Consider the following 22,036-nt stretch of genomic DNA (forward strand, 5'->3'; position numbering starts at 1 on the left):
TCAAATTGGACAAAGGATCCTCGTCCTTGCTCTTCAGTCATGAAGACATTTTACTATTTTCATTATTTAATAAAATTGAAATTGAATTAAAAGTAGTATCTAAGCCCCGCGACAGGTTAAGTTTGCAGCAGGTTCTATGTATTAATCCACGCAAGAATGGCGATCAGCATTTCACCTGCCAGTTTTGCCTCAAGCTCCGAGCTGTTCATATCACAGACAGTGAGATAATTGGCAGTATTGCAGCGGAACTATATTCTGCGCGCACGTTTGCGTCTACATATGCGAAAAGTTGCTGCAAACTTAACCTGTCGCGGGGCTTAGGTTTTTGTTGTCACTCTTTAAATGGAAACTGGATTCGCCTTGCTTCATTTCCATATACACCCATATCACTTTTTTGATTAAAAGTTATTGGTCCTTTTGTACTTTTTCACAGATATCAGAGACCACTTGATTTTCTTGTCTTTCATGGAACCCCTCATCCATGTCTTTATGCCACAATATTATCTCTCGAATCATGTGAAGATTTCCCTGATATCTCAAGGGGCCTCCCCGATGGCGCAGTTGTAGCGTCGTCGCCATGTAATCAATGGGTCCCGGGTTCGATTCACCGTGGACGCACATAGTGGTTCCGATCACACTTTAAACTCTAGGTCCAGCCCCGATTAGCCTTATTGTGCATAAAGTTGACTTAAAATACCAACTAAAAAAAACATCTCAGGGAGGGCAAGTGTATCCCTGGCCCCTCTCTGCAGACGCCCTTGCTTCGTGATCCCAGATTGTCCTTTCGCTACCAATTTTCCTTCGCCAGTGATGAGTGGCGCTGATGTTAGGCTTTCAGCTTCTAAATTCTATAAATATTAACTCAATCTTCCTTGCTTTCCCCAATTAGATTATTCTGAAAATAGAAGGTAACTACATCGGAGGCACTGTTACCAACCTAGCACTTTTGAAGCCAAATCTGGCCCTTTACAGACTTCCTTAACTTAAAATTACGAAATATTCCAAGGAGCTCTTCTGATTCATGAAGAAAAATCTTACTAATCTCTTTGCATGTTTTTTTTTATTATTATTTTTATCTACATGCAAAGTTATGACATACGCGAATATCAAAACAGTTCACTTACCGTTTGATTAAAAATTATGGATACTGGAGTTTGGACTCCAATTATTAAAAATTAACCAGTAGACCTACAGAAAAATTAGTTAAATCACAATTCAATTTTGTGTATGTCTTCTATTTTTTATTGTCGTGAGAACAAAAGGGTGTTGTTAATCTTTTATTTTGTTATCAACAGCTGTCAGCTTTGTTTCATCGAAACAATGCGAATGGAGATAAACTTCGGGACATCGGGAGAGTTTAAAGCAGTGAGGGACCGCTCACCCATTATGCTAAGAGAGAAAGTTATTGTCATATTCAATTCATATTCATATACTGTGCTACTATAGTTTATACATTTAAAGTGTAATGTAGCTTTTTTCAACCAACCGTGCTTGGCAACACTGATAGTAGCAACTGATGTTCTCTCGTATCGCACAACGCCAGAACAGCGTTGCGTTCTGACGTCATAATAAGTACAATCGTAGGCTAAAGGCCTAAGTTGTTAGATTAGTTTTGTTAAGTTTAGTTCTTATTAGAATAAATAATACATTTAAAATGTATTTATGCTAAGAGAACCAAACCTAACAGACTTAACATAACAACAACGTTTGTATTCCGCGTTTGACGTCAGAACACGAAGTTGTTCTGGAGTTGTTCCATAAAGGAGACCCCCTGATGTGACCAATTGCGTTTCTCGCCGGTTCTTACACTACCGTAATATTCGATATTAATCGTTAAAGCCCTGTTTGTTTACTTTTATTGTGATTCCTGTGGTGATTTGAAATTGGACTTGAAACGAGCTAATGACGGTTTCATGTTTTAGGAACAGCAGAATGTGAGTGCATATAAATTCGACTGTCAAAGTGTCATTAGTGCTATAAATTTAACTTATCCCAAGTACTCCTATTGCGTGAAGGTGGTATACTCTTATGTACTGCTATTCAGGGTACCACTATTGAGTTACGATGGTTTTAATTCGGGGGATAAAAGACAATTTTTTATGATCTAAAGGTAAATTTGACCTCAAAATGGTCATTAATTAGCCGTAACCACAAGGTAAAATAGTTGGTGGCGTAGAGGTATGTTCGAGGAGTTTTTTTGAAAACGTTGAATTTTATTATCCCCGGAGGGTAACAGTAGGATAAGCCGGAGACACATTAAACTCGGTTGTTTTCAAATAAAAATCATTGCTACTTACCTCATATGCATAGCGGAAGATTTTTCAAGCTGGCCATAACTTTTTTTCCATGAAAAACACGTTACTTTTAACATTATAATCATTTATTGATCGGCGGGCAAATCTTGACTCACGTTGTCTATTGTCAGCAGATGTGCAGTGTTTCCAAACTTATGAACCGATAAATGCCGCACAAACTATTCACAAAAGGTTTTTAAGCGAAAATTGAGGCTAAACTGTACTTTACGTCCTTATCTGCATGGTGAATGCTTCTTTGCATTCGCGGTGCGCCGATAAATGCCGCACATTTATTCACAAAAGGTTTTTAAGCGAAAATTGAGGCTAAACTCTACTTTACGTCCTTATCTTCATGGTGATTGCTTCTTTGCGTTCACGCTGCGCCGATAAATGCCGCACAAACTATTCACAAAAGGTTTTTAAGCGAAAATCGAGGCTAAACTCTACTTTACGTCCTTATCTGCATGGTGATTGCTTCTTTGCACTCGCGGTGCGCGATGGTGGTGCAACACCCAGCATCTCTTCGGGTAAGTACCTTTTTCTTTTTACACTTTCTTTTCACGATAGCCCCACTATCCATTCACGGGGTCGAGGTATGCCTACGAGGTTAGGTTAGGTTCCATTAGCACTCATTTCACCCCTAAATATGTGCTTCATTATCTAAACAATTCCTTAGTATGTTCAATCACGCATATCCGGACAACATCGGTTTTTCTCGATTTACTCTTTCAGGAAATTTTTCCTACCTTTCGGATTTACGTTGCTCAATTCCTTATAAAATAAGCTTTCCAACGATATATGACACGTATTCCTTAGGAAAAGGACGTAAACTAGAGTGTTACCTTAAATTGGAAGAAAAACCCCGCTCACACGTCATCTTGTAAAACTACCGCTTTTTTGCTACACTGTGAGGGGGTTACATAACCGAACGCACGGAACATTTGATTCATGTAGTCAACGGTAATGGCGGCACGAGCTATCGCACAACGGAGATGCATGATTGACGAAAAATACCTTATTTACAGGCAAAATACGTAGCACGATTCCAAAAAACAATATCTCCGGCTTCAGAAAGTCCTCAAGAACACAATTCCGTAAGTACTTTCTCATCTTTTCTCCTGTAAATTTTAAGAAATCCGTCTCCGGCTTATCCTACTGTTACCTCCGTGGAGTATTCGTCGAAATTCTCGATTGCCCGCGGTACCAGTAATTTATCCACACCAAAATTGTTTCACAAGGGCTAGATTTATGGTCTTTTTAGTGGTATATGCACCTTACACTTCCAAGCAGTGGTGTGCCCAACCCCCCCTTTAGCCCAGTATTCCTGAAAGAGGAACATCAAACGCAGGAAAAGATAGCAAAATGAGGGCTGACTACTAAAAAATGTATACCTAAACCCCTCCGTTCGAAAATCCTGGGCACGCCACTGCTTACAAGCATGTATTGTCATAGAAAATTTGTTTGCAAGAGATACAGGTTTCACTTACCGTGTGTACACAATTCAATCATAAGTGAATGTTTTAAAATCAAAGACTTTTTTGCCCCAAATAGTTTGCTCCATTTTTTACAATGTGCAATACTGACAAGGAGAGGCTATGGCTTGAGAAATTGAGTTTGAAATATTGGTAATTATGCGATATCACCCGAACACCTTTCACTCGTTTATTTCGCTTATTTTAGCATTGATACTTACCTATTCTGCATTGCAGAAGATGCTTTAAGGTGAAGTTATGCCTTTTACCATAAAATAGTGTCAACTTTTCATATTACGAGTCATTATTTGTCTTCCTTGTTTCACTTGGATAACAGACAATATGGCGTGCACTCATCATAGATCATCGCGCATCGTGCTTTGTCGATTTGGAGTGGGTATGTAGTGTTTCAACCTATTTTCGTGTTCATTATGTCATCACAAACCATTGACGGATAGCCCCAAAAAAACATTCACGATAGCCCCACGGACCATTTCCGGCAAGGTTAGGTTAGGTAAGCATAGTTAAAAGAAAAAAATTCTCGTAAAAAAAGACACTTTTGGAAACATGGGCGAGACCGTGTGACTTTCGACGTCGTCATCTGCAGGTCCATAATGGAAACAACGGCATAATATTGTCGCTTTACAGAAAATGCAAGTTCCTTACATAAAAAGTGATTATTTCTTGTTCTGCAGCATTCTATGGTGAAATTTTCAGTTTCCGCAAAAGAAAATACCTCGAAGAACTTCGACAATGCTACAGAAACTGATTTCAGTAAGTAGTTTCTCCTGTAAATTTGAAGAAATCCGTTCGGGCGATATCCCATATTTACCGAATATTACTTTGTGTAGTGGTAGGGTTAGGTATTGATATGCCAAGGAGCACTAGCCACCCATTTTTGAGAAAAAGTGCTTCGTAGTTTCAAAGCTTTCCAAGAGTGCCTCTGGAGATGAAGATATTGTCCGACTGTCAAATATCCTGGTGGTAATGTATCAGTTTCATGTCCTGAAGGTTCTGGGTGTGAGGGATGTTGACATTTGCATGTCTTCAGCATAGGCGTAGCTACGGGGTGTGCCAGGTGTGCCTAGGACACCCTAATGGACTGAGAATTAAAGACATTTCAATAAAGATAATTCAATAAGAGAGAAAATAAGCGGCAGTTTGTAAGAAGTTGAAAATGTCATTACTTGGTACAAACGTGTGCCTTATCGCTGATGAAACGAGTGTCTGTAGTTTTTCGATTTTTTGATGTCATTGGAGAAGGAAGATATTTACTGCATTCTACTCTGTACTGCAGCGCCATTCTTCTATACCTGTCACAAGCTGCACGTGTGAGAGAGCTTTCTCCAAGCTTACCCAAGTTAAAACTAAATTAAGAGCAGGATAGATTGGAAGTCTTGCTCTTGCTATTTGTGGAACAGGAAAAAGCAAGAACATTGAACCTTTGGAGAGACGTCTCTTGTTGTAGATGACGTGTATTTTGATGTATTTGTTTGTAACATTTATGAACATTTTGTGTGTGTAATTTCTATGCAATTTGATTTTTTCTACTACATATATTTAGAAATTTTCAACACTGTCATTTAGTGAATTTATATTCCTTTACAAATATCAGTGCAGTTAAAGAGCCAAGTGATTGTGTTGCAAAATATGCTATTAAAAAGGTACAAGACCTAATTTTTTTCTTTGTGCACACCCAAATATAAAGTTCTAGCTACGCCTATGGTCTTCAGAAAGGGTCACTCCCTTACACTCTTATGTACAGAGAGGTCATGTCAATGTAGGCAATGATAGTCTCAGATTGAATGGTGATAAGCCATTAATATTATCCAGGAAAAGGTTTGTATCATGGACATGAGGAGGGCCGTCTTTTAACAAGAGGTTAAAGGGTGTCAACAAAGCCTGATGTACATTTGGCGTTCTGCCTGAGTTGTTTATTTATTGATTGATTTGTCCTGGACACTTTCTTTTATTTTTTCATTACAAATTTCTGATTAAGGTTTCGTTTTGTATTGTTTCAACTTGTTCAAATATCTAGGCTTACACTACACCAATTGTAACGTGGTCTATTGTTAACTTACATGAAAGACTAAGTGTTTACAATTTCTTATTTTGATGTAGAACAGAAGAAAATGACAGCAAGTGGTGAAACAACTGTGAAAGAACTTCTTAATATACTCTATACAACAAAGACAAATTCACGCCCACTTCCTGGTTATGAAGATGGTTTTGATGGTGAAAGCAGATTTATTGCAGGAATGGATTGTGATATGGTGTATCCAAACATATATATAGGAGATGTGTAAGTATGAACTTAATTTTTTTACAAATTGTCCATGTAGTCAGTCAGCCATCTCACAAATGTTTGTTTTCTCTCTTTCTCTGGGCTAAACTTATTTAACATTCAGCAGATGAAAGAAATTCAGTGACCAGAGAAACAGAAAGTTCTGATTAATAATATGTGTAAGTACAAGGCTACTTCAAATTTCGTGAAATGAGAGATGCGGTAGTGAATCAATACAGAAAAATTATGTACTCACTTTTTCGGCAAACTTCGTTTTTGTTGTTGTTCTATTAATTTTCTTGCCCACCATTCTGGTTGGAACTTACTGTAAGCTCTAAGGAGGATGGTGTCATTAGCCAATAACAATAATAATAATAAAAAATTGCGATAAATTAATTTATGATTTCTCTCTATTTATGAGGCTACAGAGCATTTGGTTTAGCCTGATCTTTGGCTTTCAGCTGTGCAGAAGCCTGTCACTCAGTGTGTTGATGCGAGTTTTACAGAGAGATCAGAGTTGCCAACCACTTTATCCATTACCTATATAGAAAATAGAAAAGTTCAACATTCACTGTTAATGGAACCCATGCAAACAAGCAAACGTGACATTTGGAGAAGGTGATAGTTCAAAGAAAAGAATGACAGGATTCTTTGTGTCATTGGAACCCCTGTTGATTAACCCCCTCCTCTTCCTCTCGCATGGGCAGATCGTATTAACCAGGAGGAAGGTGGTTGTTAACCTGTGTCATTTAGGGTGTTTTTATTCAACGGACGTGACATGTAAGCTGAGGTGAAAACTGGATTGATGATTGGAGGAAGCAATATGATACCCAGAGTACAGAAATTATTCTTAATGTGCATAAATTTATGAAGAAAGAAACTGACAGTGGTCTTGCGTTGAACATTAATTCTGTAAATCACGAGATATTGCTGTGGAAACTTCAAAAACTTGGTATTCGTGGACTACCACAAAAGTGGTTTCAATCTTACCTTACCAATAGAAAGCAAATTGTAGAAATCGCTCACACCACAGCAAAAGGATATGTAACACATCAACACTCCACCATGAAAAGTGTAACATGTGGGGTGCCTCAGGGAAGTTTTCTTGGCCCTCTTTTGTTTCTTATGTACATAAATGATTTACCAAATGTTATACCCGAGGCAAATGCAATATTATATGCCGATGATACAAATATTATAGTAACAGACACTTCCAAAGATGCTCTACAATCTAAGGCTAAAAACGTATTAAACAAATTAGATGACTGGTTTTTAAATAATAATTACTCCTCAACAGCAAAAAAACAAATTACATTACATTTTCTACAATCCAAACCAGAAACCAAATAAGCCTCAATCTAATATCTGGGAATACACAACTAGATCCTAAAAAAAAATTCAAAATTTCTGGGTGTCATTCTGGATGAACACCTTAGCTATGCAGAACACATAAACATGCTACAATCAAAATTAAGTAGTGTGTGCTATGATACTACTAAGATACGGTATTATGGTAATGTCCTTTTTATGCTTCAAAAAAGAGCTATAAGAATCATAGCTGGAGTAAAGAAAACTTATTCATGTAGAACTCTTTTCCGTAAACTTAATGTGTTAACTCTCCCCTGTAGTCCTTGGACGCAAATAAACTAAACTAAACTAAATCACACTTGATAAACTCGTCCACACCACTTTTAAATCTCTTTCTTCTGCGTATGTGGTTAGGTGTTACTAATCTGTTCCCAGTTATTTTGTTGTGATTATTTTCCTTTAAGATGTGTTTCAAAGTGCTTACTGATGTACCAGTAGCCGCGGAAACACGCTTTTACTCTTGTTTAACTTGAAGCAAGTTGTTATCGTTCACATGTTTATGAATTATTAGTTGCTAATGTAAGTAATTTTTTGACACAAGAGCACATAGCCATTGCCATTTTCATGTCTGTTAGAATTGTAACTTATGCCCCTATGAGTCACATGCAGACAAACATTTCCTGCTTGGTGCATGCCAAAGCGCAGGCTAAACCAAATGTGCTGTACTAGTCATCTCTCACGTGTATTTTAAGAATGATATTCAGATGTAAAACAACATGAATATGATTTGTTGTATTTCAAATGCTATCCAATTTTACCCTCAATGTAACGACTTGTGCAGTTTTTGAACAATATTTAGTAATATTTTTTTTTAGCCTGTGTTGTTGAATAAGTTAATATTGAGTAATTTCTTATATTTGCACAAGAAACATTGTACCCTACTACATGCACATGTCTTTTTCCAGGGGGTCTGTTAAGAACAAAGACTATTTGAAGAAGCTTGAGATAACGCATGTGCTCAATACTGCAGAAGGTAAAAGATTTGGAATGGTGGACACAGATGAAGGCTTCTACAAAGATGTTGGAATAAAATACTTGGGATTGCAGTTGCTTGATTTACCCATGACAAATATTGCGGAACATTTTAACACAGCAGCTGACTTTATGCATGATGGCATACAGAGTGGTGGTAAGTTCATGTTTTTATGGGGTCATCAGGGCATAAACTGACTAATGCCTTTGCGTGTTTTTTTTTTTTATCGGTATACATACAAATTTATGACATACTCGAATTATCAATATAATTCACTTACTCTCTGAGTAAAAATTATGGATACTGGAATTTTGACTCCAATTATTAAAAATTAACCAGTAGACCTACAGAAAAATGAGTTAAATCACAATTTAGCTTATTTAATTTCGTGTAATCCCTCTATTTTTTATTGTCGTAGAGTTTTTTTCGAGTTTTGCAAACTATCGCTCCCTTTGAAACTCTATACATAAAAAAACGAGTGTTCCGATCATGATGAAGTTTTAATTTGGTGCAGGCAGAATGGTTTTGAACACAATTCTTAATTCTCAGATTTTTAAAATTTGTCAAAAGACTGTTATCAAGTTTGTGAAACAACTTTTTCTTAGTATTGGATTGTCCTACACATACAGTATTGTTCTTGCTTTGAAACTCTTTTTAAAATCCATTATCATTTATAATTCACATTGCGAAACCAATTTTATGCAGATTTTTATTGAACGGAGTGAAGATGTATGTGGAACATGGCGACACCGGACACAGGGATGTCCTTTGAAGCATGGAAACAGTGGGTTGTCACTGTCAGTGTGTGCAGTGTTGCCATGTTCCACGTACATCCAACCTCGAGTATCAATAAGTTTTAATCCGACAATAGTGCTAGTATTCTTTATAGCCAGTTTTATAAGAAATTGTTTTTTTCGGTGAAAAAGTATTTGCTGAGAAGCATCCTGAAAATTTGTTGTTACATCAACCTTATGGATGCTAATTTCTTGATGCGTTGAATCACCAAGAAAGATTCACCTTCAGCATCATGTGGCCACAGTGGCTTGCACAAGGCCTGGTTGTTGCAGTTCATAATCTTCCCTTTTGCCCAGTAAATCCTGGGCATGCCACTGTGTCCACTGGCCCAGTATTTATTAGAAAAGCCTGAAAAAAAATATTCAAAAAGAACAATAATTGAAAACCGGAAAAAAATTACTTAAAAAGAACAATAATTTTGGTCTATCCTCCCAGGCTGCCAATAGTCATACAAGTTGACCTTGTTGTTTTCATATTCCTGCCCTCTCTCCCTATTTCCCTCCAACTTGCCGAAGTGATCCCACACTTTTTTTGTAGTCAAGCTGTGACTACAAAGAAGACACATGCATGGCAGAAACACATGGGAAAACACTTTGCGATTTAATTTTTCGTGTGTCTGCAAAGTGTAAGGCATGTTTTCCTAACATGTTTTGTGACATAATTATGTGAAATGAACTGCAAAATGTGAAATAAACTCTTAAACACGAAATTTAGACATTATTTACTGACTCAACAATTTCTGAAGTCTGAATTATGCAAATCACAGAAAATCGAGTAATTTTGCTGTAAATATTTGAGAAGCAAATGTGGACTCCTTTACACAAGAATAAAATTAGTACTCTAATGTAAATGCACTATTAGAAGGGAAATATTTAGTTTATGTAATAAGTATAGTTTTAATATCAAATTTGGAATTATATTCACTATTTTAACACCAAAATGCAATTTTTATATACTGCTTTTGAACCTGAAATGTGTTGTCGTCATTTTTTTTTACCGAAATCTTGATTTTTTGTTTATTCAATAATAAAGTTATAGTTCATTCACAATATGATTGCATAGCGAAGGGTGGACTATGCCTATGACCCATCTTACAGTAGTTGCACAATGAGCAGTGTCAGTTGTATTTTATAATAGAAATGTAAGTTTTTTTGTGGAATGTTTAAATTGCAATATTAATTTGTTTTCCAATTTGATTTTTCAGGTAAAGTATTTGTGAATTGCCTAATGGGGATGTCACGTTCTAGCACATGTGTCCTTGCGTACCTGATGATAAAGGAACGACTGTCTGCAACAGAAGCCCTGAAGACTGTTAAGGAGCACCGAGACGTTCGACCAAATGATGGTTTCCTAAGACAGTTGGTTGACCTGGATAACAAGCTGAAGCAGGAAAGAAGTGCCAAATTATAATGGAGTAAATTCTTTACATACTTGTTAATATAAGAAAAAACTTGTAACTTAACACTTATTGAAAATTGCAGAACACATTATCTAGTGAGTGATTCGAAATCAATGCAAAATTGGGTATGATGAGTTTATAATTCCCTTTTGTATGTGTGAAAGATATTTTCCCACTTAGATCAGGTAATATATTTCCAATAAAATTTTCTATGTCAATTGTACCTGAGACTCGTGTGCAACTTTATACCACCTGGAAGGCCTTAATTTCATTTTTGTAGTAATTTAAATATAAAGCCAAGTAGTTGCCTTTATGGCTTGAGTTGTAGCCTCAAACAAGAACTGTATCGGTTATAATAATATCAAGATTAGACATTTGTCTCATACTGGTACAAGTTGATATTGTGATGAAGTGTAGTCTTAATTATGGAATAGGTAATTATAAAAATAAAATTAGGAGTGATCTTTACCAATTCTATGGATTGGATTACCGTAAATTTTCATCTGAATGTAACTGTGCAATTCATTTTGTACATTCGTTTGGTATGTTTACTCTGTCACATGTACATTTAGCGAAGATTTGGTTTTTCATATTGTTATGAATTGCATTGTTTGTTTTTGAACAAATTACTGTTGTGTTGATATATTGTTAAATAGTGTCAGTGCCTTTTCAAATATATCTATATATATCAATATCTCTACTTATTATAATGGTTATATATTTTCTTGGTTAGTTGCTTATTTGATTGTATTCCCTAGCTATGCTTCATATATGCATTATTTAAAATAAATGTGTGCCTGCAGTATCTTACATGCAGAAGTATTCACAGAATTATGTACTAATTGTCCAAGAGGTTGGATACATATACAAAGCATTTTGAGGTTTGATAATGTGAATAGAACATGACGTTCCCACTTCAAAGTCTTCAAATGTCATTTGGTACTGCCTTTTTTAAAAGTTGTGTCCAAATAATTCATATCAGTTGGATTACCATGGGTGGCAGTTCCGGTGTCCTGATGTCCTTGTTTGCTAGACTGTTGCAACTTTGTACTGTAACTGCCATCTTGAGCACACATACGAGGGCTGGGACATAAGTAATGCACTATATTTCTTCTTAAAGTTAAACGACTGTACCACAATATGATTGTATTTCCCATAGAATGTGGCATCTGTAGTATGTTAACATGTCACTAGATGGCAATGTGATGAACAGTTATCGTACAGAGGTCAGTGGTAATTGATTGTTGAGTCAACCATTGTTCCACAGTATAAACAGATTTCGTGCATCAAAGTCGCCTCTTCTTCAGGAGAGAAATGCCAGCGAATGCTACAGCGAGCTGGTGGAAACTGTGGGAAATAATGTCCTCTTTTGTTCCTGTAAGGCTCCTATGCTTTTTAACTTTCTATCTTTAAAGATGTTTTGCTCGCTTCTGTAGCCTACACCTGATACACAAGGGCCTCCCCGATGGCGCAGTGGTAGCGTCGTCACCTTGTAATCAAGGGGTCCAGGTTTCGATACCCGGTGGAGGCACATAGTGGTTCGGATTCCACTTTAAACTGTAGGTCCAGTCCCAATTAGCCTTACTGTGCATAAAGTGGACTTAAAACACTAAATCAACCAACCAACCTGATACACATCATGATCTGCATTGTTCATACATTCCATGGTACCATTCACTGTTCTCTTCCATTTTTATATTTCTGATTTTTGTGCCGGTTTCGCATTCTCAAGAAGAAAAAACAGTTGGCCAACCCTCGTATTTAGACACAACTTCCAGGAAAGGCAGTATATTGGTGCTGAGGAGAGACCACTTCAAACCAGTACTAATACACGAGCATTGGCGTATTCTGAAAATTTGACCTGGTTTATGACAACAATTGTTATTGTATATATTTATTACATATTAATTAGATACAATAGAAATAAAACCCCAATGGAGGCATGCAAGTAAAACAAAACAAAAACAAGAAGTCCAACAACTTCAAATTTTGCGGCAATTTCTATGTACAGGGTGTACACAAAGTGTCTGACACATTTTAATTATTAATAAATCAACTATTGAAGATACAAATAAACTGGTGGCAATGACAGATAGATAAACTCAATACGTTTTATGTCTTGTATCAGTACAGTTCGGTGTGTGTTCATTTTGTCGCACGGAGAATGCCAAGATGATAGTAGATTTTTTCACACGTTCGGGTCAGCATGTCAACATCCACAGTAGATATTGCATTGGTTATTGTGGCTTTATTTTCACTTTTGTAAGATTCGTCAGCATTGTTCGTCGTGTGTTGAACGAACGCTTGACGGGAAGATGAATGTGACGGGGTGGTCAGATTCCTTGGTCCACTAGATCATCCGACACCCGACAAAACCCCATTGAACTTTTTTTCTTTGGGGATATATGAAAGAATTTTTTATGAGGCAAAAGTGATGAACATATGAACTGAAAGCCAGAATAAACAACTCAGTAGCGACTGTGGATGTCTACACACTGACCCGAACGTGTGAAAAAATTGACTATCGTCTTGACATTCTCCATGCGACACATAGAAGTGTACTGATACAGGACAAAATAACTTTTTGAGTTTATCTATCTTATCATTGCCACCACTTAATTTGTATCTTCAGTAGTTTCTGATTTGTAAATAATTAAAATGTGTCAGACACTTCATGTACACCCTGTATATGAAAAAAGTTGCTACAGTATGCCGGTGGTAAACCAGGTAACATGGGAGAATATGCCACTGTACTTCAGCATTGTAACAACTTAAATACTACAGAATATTTGTAAATGATAATATGATTTGTTCTTTGGAACTATATTATAATCAATGTGGAAGTTTTTATTTTCTAAATTCTCATAACTTTACATGAATAAGATAATAAGACATTAATTTTATACAAACTGTATTTCACACACACACTGGTGCAAAAGTGAATAAAGTTTGACATTGTACATGATTTCCAGATTGTTTCATGGCATATTGCAGCCCTGCCGAGAGAGAGAGAGATGTGCCTGAACTCTGGAAAAGCATTGAAATTAAATTCCAACCAAAATGTCAGTCCCACAACGTGTGTTTTCCACACGTACCACAACCATACATTATTCACATTGTGTCTGGTGGAGATCCACAAGGACACATTGAAATTGTATTCCAACTCATTCTAGGTGTTCATATAGAGGGTATATAATATTTTTTGTCATAAGGAGCATTGCAAAAAATAGTGGGAAATATATTTTGTCACCAACTGAAGTTGAACCATAAAAGAACATGTGTATGCAAAGTAAATATACATGAGATCAAACTGTGATAGCAAAGAAAAAGTTGCCTTTTCTCCTAGATAGATCACTGTTAGGAAAACTAAATTTTCATGATGTACAAAAAAGCAAAATGTGAATGTTGAATGTGTGTGGTACTAAATGTGGCATGAAACACAAAATATGCACATCTGTAATGCTGAAGCGTTTGTTCTCAAACTTGAATTTATATGAATATTAGCAATTTCAACTCTTTTGCAAGTATTTTTTTTTATTATTTTAGTAATTACAAACCAGAAATAAACTGATGTATCATCAAGGTATAAGCATTTCTGTGCTCGATTTGGAGTTTTTACTTTGCACTCTTTTTAGATATGTGGCTAATGAAACATGTCAATATGAGTTTTGGGGGGTTAGGTGCACATGTTCCCTCTTAATGTCCTGATATGTTATGCATTTTGGGTAAACTAATAGCCTTGAGCACAAGCACTTAAATTCGGTTTTGGGCAATATTTAATATTTGCAGGAAGTCATCATGGAACAAGTACTTATAAAGTAACAGTCTGATGCCACTGGAAGAAAACTACTGTACTTTCTGAACCTGCATTGACCCCAGCAAAATGTCAAAATATTTTGCTTGAAATTGAGTTAATTGAATGAGAAGCACAAATGTTCAAACATCATGAAAGGGAAAGTACTCCTAGCATAGTTGCATTTGCTGGGCACGCACGTAAAATTCAAACAGCTTTCCAGCCCCCTTGTTAGTCCTCAGTACCAAAGTGCCAAAGAATGTGAAATATTATGATGTACTATGTAGAAATTTCAGCTCAAAATGAACTGAAACCTGGATCTCTGGCCTATAGTGCCATTGCTCTATCAACTGAGCTACCAACCTAACCTCTGGTTTTGCCTGATCTTTTACTGCCTGTTTTACTTGTATGTATGGAATGGTCTGTCAGTGCTACTGCAAAGTGGTGTGTGTCCTTTTCAACACTGATGACTAGGGCTCGGAAGTTGAAGACCTATAAATTGTCAAAAAAAGACCTAAAAATATCAAAAAAGGACCTAAAAACGGAAAACAAGGACGTATAAATGTGATCCAAATTAATTAATAACTTCAGTTTTAATTACATATTTAATGAATAAAGAAAATACAAAATTCTGGTGGTATGGAGCACACAGTGCGAAAACGCTGTATGAATGAAATGCATCTTCTTTCAGACATATATTTTTTAGATTAACATAATTTGAAAAATCATATTTGGCCTAACCACACTAGGGTTACAGAAGAAGGTGAAGTTGCAAAAAAAAGCCGTTAAGGCCTAAAGAAAAGGCTAAAAAAGGCAAAAAAGGACAAATAAAACCCACCTTTTTCTGGCCTACAATGACCCAAAATGAACATATATTATGTTGGGCCTCGTCTTCGGACACTAGGGGAAAAAAAATATTTTTCCTCACCTTCCGAGCCCTACTGATGACAGTTGCTAGGTTCTCCCAGCGTAGACTTGTGTACAACCTTATAATTTGGCACACACAGGAGGTGTACTATGTAGAAACTAACTCACTACTCTAGAAGACCTGAGTCTGGACAGTCTCTAGCAAGAAATTCTTAGTGCTCCTATAGGTGAGTTTCATGTGACATCAGGATGCACACAGCCGCCATGTTTGCAGCCAATTTTGTTTGTCGTGTGCAAGAAAATATTGTGAGCTTCCATTTGAAACATGGAATACTGTACAATATAACAACGTAAACAAGGTTCAAATCTCCTGCCAGCCCGCATGAATTCCATAAGAGCTGACCTCCATCATGGCTGCTCGAAGCCACAATCCAGCAGTGGTGAAACACACCTATTGCAAGAAAAAGAAGCCATTGGCCTACAAAGTGGAACGTTAGAACTTTCGAAAGGTATTTCTGTTGGAAAGCAACAAAATGTGTAGAGCAATGAAGGATGGACTAGGCATCCTGTGTAGTATAAATATCTCTCACAAATGTTATGAATTCTTCCCTGTATTCAAATGTATGAAATCTGATATCTCGTGGCATGATATTGTTTCTGTAACATTTTGTCACTTAGAATTTCATTTGGTAGTAAAAATAATGCCAGTGGTAACTAATGACCTGTCCATGTTTTGCACACATTTCAGGATAAAGTTAAACATGGACTTCGGCAGGATTTTTTGCAGGGAGGGGCAAAAAAGGCACATTTTCTCCCATAATAATGTTGTCCCCTCAAAAAACATTGCTTCAGTTTGAATTTATCATAATTTATTGTGGCTGAAATGAAATTTCACCCTCTTGATAGTTCTTAGTGGTGTATTGCAACAACCCATGTATTTATGTAAGTCAATTGCAAATAGCAACAAGTTACAGTAAAATAAATTCTGTTTAATAGAATTTCATAAATTATTCTACTTATTTTCTTATGTTTATGTAACTGTATTTTGGAAAAACAAACACAAGTACTTGTGGCATTATTTTTACTACCGAATGAAATTCTAATTGACAAAATGTTACAGAAACAATATTACTTCCAGCACAATCGAAATTTTTGACAAAAAATCTAGCAATTCTTCTGATGTGAAGAGGATTCTCCTATTTTTGTTCACTAATTGACAAATTCTAATACATTCTGTGATTTGGAGCATTAATATCAGTTACAGAAAAACATTAATGTTTAGGAAAAATATTAGTTTTTTTCAGTGTCGTGTTACCGTCTTTGTGCTAGACTCTTTCTCTCTATTTCTTGACAGTCTCAAGGATATTGATATTGTTGAATGTATTCTGTTTATGTTGCTCCAACTGTTTTGGTTCTTTGGGATATCATCATGTTTTATAATTATATAGCCATGCTTTGTGCGTGCCATGCATCCTCAGTGGCTTGAGGATGCATTTATCCCGAACAAAACTAATATATTGGAGATATTTGGTACGTTGCGTTCATGCAATATGACAGGTAAGGTGAATGTGTTTAAAACATTTAATTTCATAATGGAGTTGACTCCATTACATTGCACTCTATTGTTTTGGCTCGTTTGCCAGCTTATTTCTGGTGGATGAATTTTCCATTTGTTACACATTTGTTGCATCCATACTCTTTATGTTAACAAATACAGACTCCAAGCATTTACGAGTCCAGGATTTTCGAAAGGGAGTGTGTGTGTCAGTGATGTGCGGTGATGTCTACACTTGGGGTAGCAATCAGTGGCATGCCCAAGGGAGGTTGGTGTGGGTCATAATCCCCCTCCCCCATTTAGGGCCCAGTATTCCTAAAAATAGAACGTCAAAGAAAGGAAAGGATTGCAAAATGAGGAAGGACTTCTGGAAAGAAGCACGTGTTAATCCCACCCACTTTCAAAAATCCAAAACATGTTGATTTGACTATTAAGCCAGAGATCCCGGGTTCGAACCCCGACCTGGGCATGGGTGTTATTTGTGTTTGTCCCTTCACCAATTTTATCGTACCATCTTGACGATTAGGTAAAAGTGTAGGAAAAGCGAAGTAAAACAAACCAAATTAAACAATCAATCAATGATTTGATTTATGCTACTTAGCATCACATTTGGTTAATCACGAAGATGGTACAATACAATTAATGAAGAGACAAACGCAAAAAACACCCATGCCGAGGTCAGGGTTCGAACCTGGAACTCCTGGTGTCATAGCATGCAGTGATAACCACTACCCCGCGGTTGGTTGATTTTATGTTTAAGTCCATTTTATGTACACAAAAGCTAATTGCGACTGGACCCACAGTTTAAAGTGGGATCCAAACTACTATGTGTGTCCACCTGGTACCGATCCGGGGCCACTTGCACTCCCCCCCCCCCACGGAGGTAGGCCGACAACAAAGATGAGTGGAAAGCTCTAACTATTCAGATACGTGGGTATCGGTAAAGCAAACTGCGTATTTACTCAGTGGTATGTAAATTTCAATTGGATTTTTGAAACATCATATTTGCATACAATTAACGTTTTTCCAAAAAAACTGTATTGCTTGATTTCCCACGATCTCGTTACTGAAGGATCCGGTCTCGAGCCCTGGCCCGTGCATGAGTGTTCCTTTGTAACCACTTTTCATCCGTTTAATCAACGTTCATCGTCATGGCAGAAATTAGGTAAAGTGATGATGGAAAAGCAACGCTAAAGAAAGGAAAAAGAAAATACAAATAATTTCCTTCCAGTGCATCTGCAGGGCACTGTGAAATCAGGAGTCCAGAGTTCTCTGTTTATGATTGTCCGTCGTGACTTCCATAAGCTCATTAGCTACTTATAGCAATTAAATCTATACAGCTAGAAAAAGTGATGGAAGGTGGCAAAAATTAAATATATTAGAGGGGATAAACAGGTAACAAAACACACTTTTTTGTAGTTTCTTCAACAATATTCATTTGGCTTTTTTAGTTTTGGAATACATTTTACATTCCAAATTATTTAATTATTCACTGCAGAGTGCAACACAGAATGCGCTTGTCACGGGTTCGAATACCGGCCTGCATTGTTCTTTGTGAAGTCCCTTCATCAATTTTATTATATCATCCTCATCCTCATTTTCGCTATAACCAAATATGGCAGAAATGCGAAGCAAAATAAACCAAACCAACAACAACAATTAGAACGCTCGTTTTCTTGCCCAAATTAATACATCGGTATTTATGACTGTTTAGCTTTCCCATTTTTTATTAAAGGCCAAATTATTAGTATATTTAAATAAAACACTACTAAAACGAGAGCGAGAGAGAGCGTGAGCAAATATTTGTTATTTAATCATTATATATTCCATATTTGAAAAAAAGAAAATAAACCATAACATTTTTGTCTGTACATAATACAAGTATGTTCCCATTCATATACAAATAAAACATATGTACATATTGTACAACGTTTAAAAGGTTGTGTAAATACAGAGAACATAAGTACTGTAGAAAATTTTCCCCTGAGTTCTTTAGAGGATTTACAAAGGAATCGAAGGGAAACCTATCCCCTATCTGTCCTATGGGAGATAGACTGAGGGACCTGAAACCACGGGCTTTCAACCATGGGAGCGGGGGGCAAGGGAGATAGAGGCAGAAATCTTCCCTTTCCCTTCGGGCGGCTGTCTATACCTGGATCTGGTAAGGCGGAAGAAGAGCCAGCTAGGGTATTCAGCCTTGCCAGCTGATCACATTGAGGGACGAGAAGCGCATGGAAAGAAATGTTGCATATGAACTGAGGCTTCAAGATAATACATATTGTGATTTGAAAATAATTAGGGACGTGAGATTGATTGATGTATCTCTGCTAGACTAGCTACTCCTCAGTGCACGTCACTGGTGTGTGTGACATTCTCTCGAGAAAACTGTGCCAAAGTGGTCCGGTTATAACTCCTACCAAACTCTCTTGGACACGCCACTGATTCCAAGATGGCGGCCAATGCACACAGCTGTTCGGTATGGTTCGGTTCTCGCGATCCCAAGCAGTCAGCGAATTGCAAATTATCACATTTATTTATCGATGTTTGTTTACATCATAAGCACTTGAAATTTCTTGAAATAGCAGTTTTTTTTCTATTTTTTAAAATTTTGTTTATTAATTTTTTTTCAGAAATGTAAAATCAGTCACTTGACGGAAAAATGCTGAATAGAATTCGAGATTTTCAAAGTGCCTGAAAGTTTCGAACATTAGTTGTTCCTAAAATGGTCATTTTTTTCGTCCCGCAAACCCCCTCCCCCCTTACAATCGTTCGTATTCTTTCCCCTGTCAAGGACAATTCGTGAGATCTTTCGCACACCCAACCTAACATCGTCTGCTGGGTCTTTCTTGTCGCACAACAGTTTTGCTACTTTGTGTCCTGACGTCAGATTACGAATGCGTACGAGGTCAATTAGGTTCCATTAGCATAAATATAATGAAAAAATATTATTTAGGCTAAGAGAACTAAACCTAGCTAGCCTAACATAACAATGTAGGCATCTAGCCTAAAATTAAAAAGCTTTCTCACGTGACGTCAGAACACAAGGTTGCTAAAGTGCTGTGCGATAAGTAAGACCCATCGTCTGCTACGCTATGGGCCATTAGGAGCTTGGTGACAAGAAGATTCTGATGAATATGTTACGCAACGAACGTAATAACTGTGCAGTTTAGTAATCTGTGTTGTTGTGTATCGAGCATTATAAGACGGAGTTTGGAAGTTGGAGGTTTAACGTAGTGAGTAATTCCTGTGATAGATACATGTAGTAGTTGGAATGACAGGATCAATGGCAGATTGTAATGTGGAAAACGAAAGGTATATTTACCGAACTTTGTGTTCTTATTACTTTCGCAGCACTTATTCTTCAGTGTGTGAATCGCCATTTCTATCTAGTATTGGATAATAAACGATAATATTACAAAGAATAGGTACATAGTATTAAATGTTGTGTGGAGTAATATTAAGGAATGAAACATATTTTAAAAATTAGCTTGTGTCTACCATACACAGTCATTTAATATACTATATGAACGTAAATAGAGAACACTTATGAAAAACCTTCGCGCTGGTGGTTTATCTGTCATTTTAAATCGCTTAGCGCACTAGATAACCCCCGTTCCAGTTATGTGGACAGAAATTGTGCATATGATTATACAAATAGCACATACTTTCGATGTGATAAGGTGGACAACCTATAACGAAGCATGTGTGAGCCCATACTCCAATGACTGGACAATTTCGTACGTACATTAGTCCCAAGATAAGTTTCAACTAAATAGCGTTAGAAGTATTGGTAACAGTTACATACATCGGAGACACATTTCCTCAATTTTACACAAGAAACTACGGTAAATTTCTCGTATCGGACAAACGGATTTCTTCAAATTTACAGGAGAAATTACGTATCGAATGCAGTTTCTTGTGGAAGTTCGGGGAAGTGTTTTCTCGCATCGTTCATTGAATTTTGACGAGAAATTTACCTATTAAGTATTTCCACTTTTCTCTTCCTCTCTTGAACTGTCAGCTACACAAAATGGAGCGATTTTACAATACAGGGAATTTCTCCATTTTGTTTGAAATTCGGCATACTCACTAATTTTGGCCCCCTAATCACGAATCTGCAGTCAAAATTTGGCGCTCACACGTGGAAATAGCAAAATAATCGAAATTAAGTTCTTATTTCCACACCGTCGATTTTCGAATTTCCCGCCGGTTCCGGGCTCCGCCCCTGGGGTAATCGACCTACCGCCCCCAACCGCTATCGCGGCCCCGCCTATATCTATAGACTCCCTGTTAAGGGCATGTTAGAAAGTGGCCGGATTCACCTGCCCCCAAATAAGCGCCAAATTTATACGTGAGCGCCAAATTTTAAGTGCAGATTCGTGATTAGGAGACCCAAATTAGTAAGTAACCGAAAATTCAAACAAATTGGAGAAATTCCCTGTATTGTTAAATTATACCCACAAAATTATATAAGGCAAATTGCCCATCGCTGTTTGTGTTGAGGATGCACTATGTGAGGCCCAAGTTCTGATGTATATAGGCATATGGTTCCATTTCTATTCATGTCTGTACACATACTTCACCGCCATAGTGATTACTTACAGCATATTTTGTGGAGAGTGATTTTGTTAACAGTGCGATCTCCGCCGAATGAATTTCTTCATTTTTACTCAAGAAACTGCTTACGGAAATGAGTTTCTGTAGCATTTTCAAAGTTCGTGGAGGTATTTTCTTCCATCGTGGAATCTATTTGACCGGGAATTGATGTATTTTTGAAGAAAAATATCTGGTACCTGTTTACTATCCTTCGGACACATTTATTTATTTTTACAGAAGAAACTACTTACCGTAATAAGTTCCTGTAGCATTGTCGAACATCGGGAAGGTGTTTTGTGTGATGTGGGATGTTTCATATCTGAAATTCATGTTGTTCGTTGAAAATTAATTCTCCGACGGAGAATAGCTAGCCCCAGGAACCATTGGCACGTGGATAGGTTAGTTGTGTTAGGTTAGGAAACATAGTTAAAATTTGGTGTCATGTTAGTATCAGGATCTAGATATTGGAAATAATTGCGAACCATTGGTGCTAGCCACACGAACCATTGGCGTGTGGTTATATTAGTTCTGTTAGGTTAGGAAACGTAGTTCAAATTTCATCAAAACAACGTTGATACACCTTCAGGAATGTTCCGCGAAGCAGATACGTAAGTACGAATGTCAAAAATTGACGAAACGA

At 37.0% G+C, this 22,036-nt stretch overlaps 2 protein-coding genes across 5 annotated transcripts in view; both read left to right on the top strand.

Annotated features, from left to right (window-relative positions):
• Positions 1-1,673: 1,673 nt before the first annotated feature.
• Positions 1,674-10,952, top strand: LOC145980782 (dual specificity protein phosphatase 3). 3 transcript variants are annotated; one of them, XM_083113861.1, is made up of 4 exons: positions 1,674-1,934; positions 5,893-6,068; positions 8,324-8,547; positions 10,391-10,952. In XM_083113861.1, exons 2-4 carry the CDS (start codon positions 5,899-5,901, stop codon positions 10,594-10,596), a joined length of 600 nt encoding a protein of 199 aa, XP_082969987.1. In that variant the 5' UTR covers positions 1,674-1,934; positions 5,893-5,898; the 3' UTR covers positions 10,597-10,952. The 3 variants fall into 3 exon arrangements, with proteins under 3 accessions (XP_082969987.1, XP_082969986.1, XP_082969988.1); XM_083113860.1 differs by having other exon boundaries at positions 1,680-1,934; positions 5,888-6,068; XM_083113862.1 differs by lacking the exon at positions 1,674-1,934 and adding an exon at positions 2,001-2,110 and having other exon boundaries at positions 5,888-6,068.
• Positions 10,953-19,906: 8,954 nt separating this feature from the next.
• Positions 19,907-22,036, top strand: part of LOC145980669 ((Lyso)-N-acylphosphatidylethanolamine lipase-like) — a 63,432-nt gene continuing 61,302 nt past the window's right edge. The window contains exon 1 of one of the 2 annotated variants that reach the window (XM_083113724.1): positions 19,907-20,033. Coding sequence is in view for 1 of the 2 variants with exons in the window: in XM_083113723.1 (XP_082969849.1) it covers positions 20,072-20,112 (41 nt within the window). In the remaining variant the exon portion in view is untranslated. Of the gene's footprint in view, positions 20,113-22,036 lie in introns of both variants that reach the window. The other variant, XM_083113723.1, reaches the window with a different exon arrangement.

This window comes from Lepisma saccharinum, chromosome 28 (genome assembly GCF_977018435.1).
Source record: "Lepisma saccharinum chromosome 28, izLepSacc3.1, whole genome shotgun sequence".
In the NCBI taxonomy this organism is placed as follows: Eukaryota; Metazoa; Arthropoda; class Insecta; order Zygentoma; family Lepismatidae; genus Lepisma; species Lepisma saccharinum.

Bases quoted from the DNA above. Each gene is read 5' to 3' on its own strand.
- LOC145980782 (XM_083113861.1), top strand. From the start codon at position 5,899: ATGACAGCAAGTGGTGAAACAACTGTGAAAGAACTTCTTAATATACTC. The intron at 6,069-8,323 runs GTAAGTATGAAC...GTCTTTTTCCAG, and splicing joins AACATATATATAGGAGATGT to GGGGTCTGTTAAGAACAAAG. The intron at 8,548-10,390 runs GTAAGTTCATGT...TTGATTTTTCAG, and splicing joins TGATGGCATACAGAGTGGTG to GTAAAGTATTTGTGAATTGC.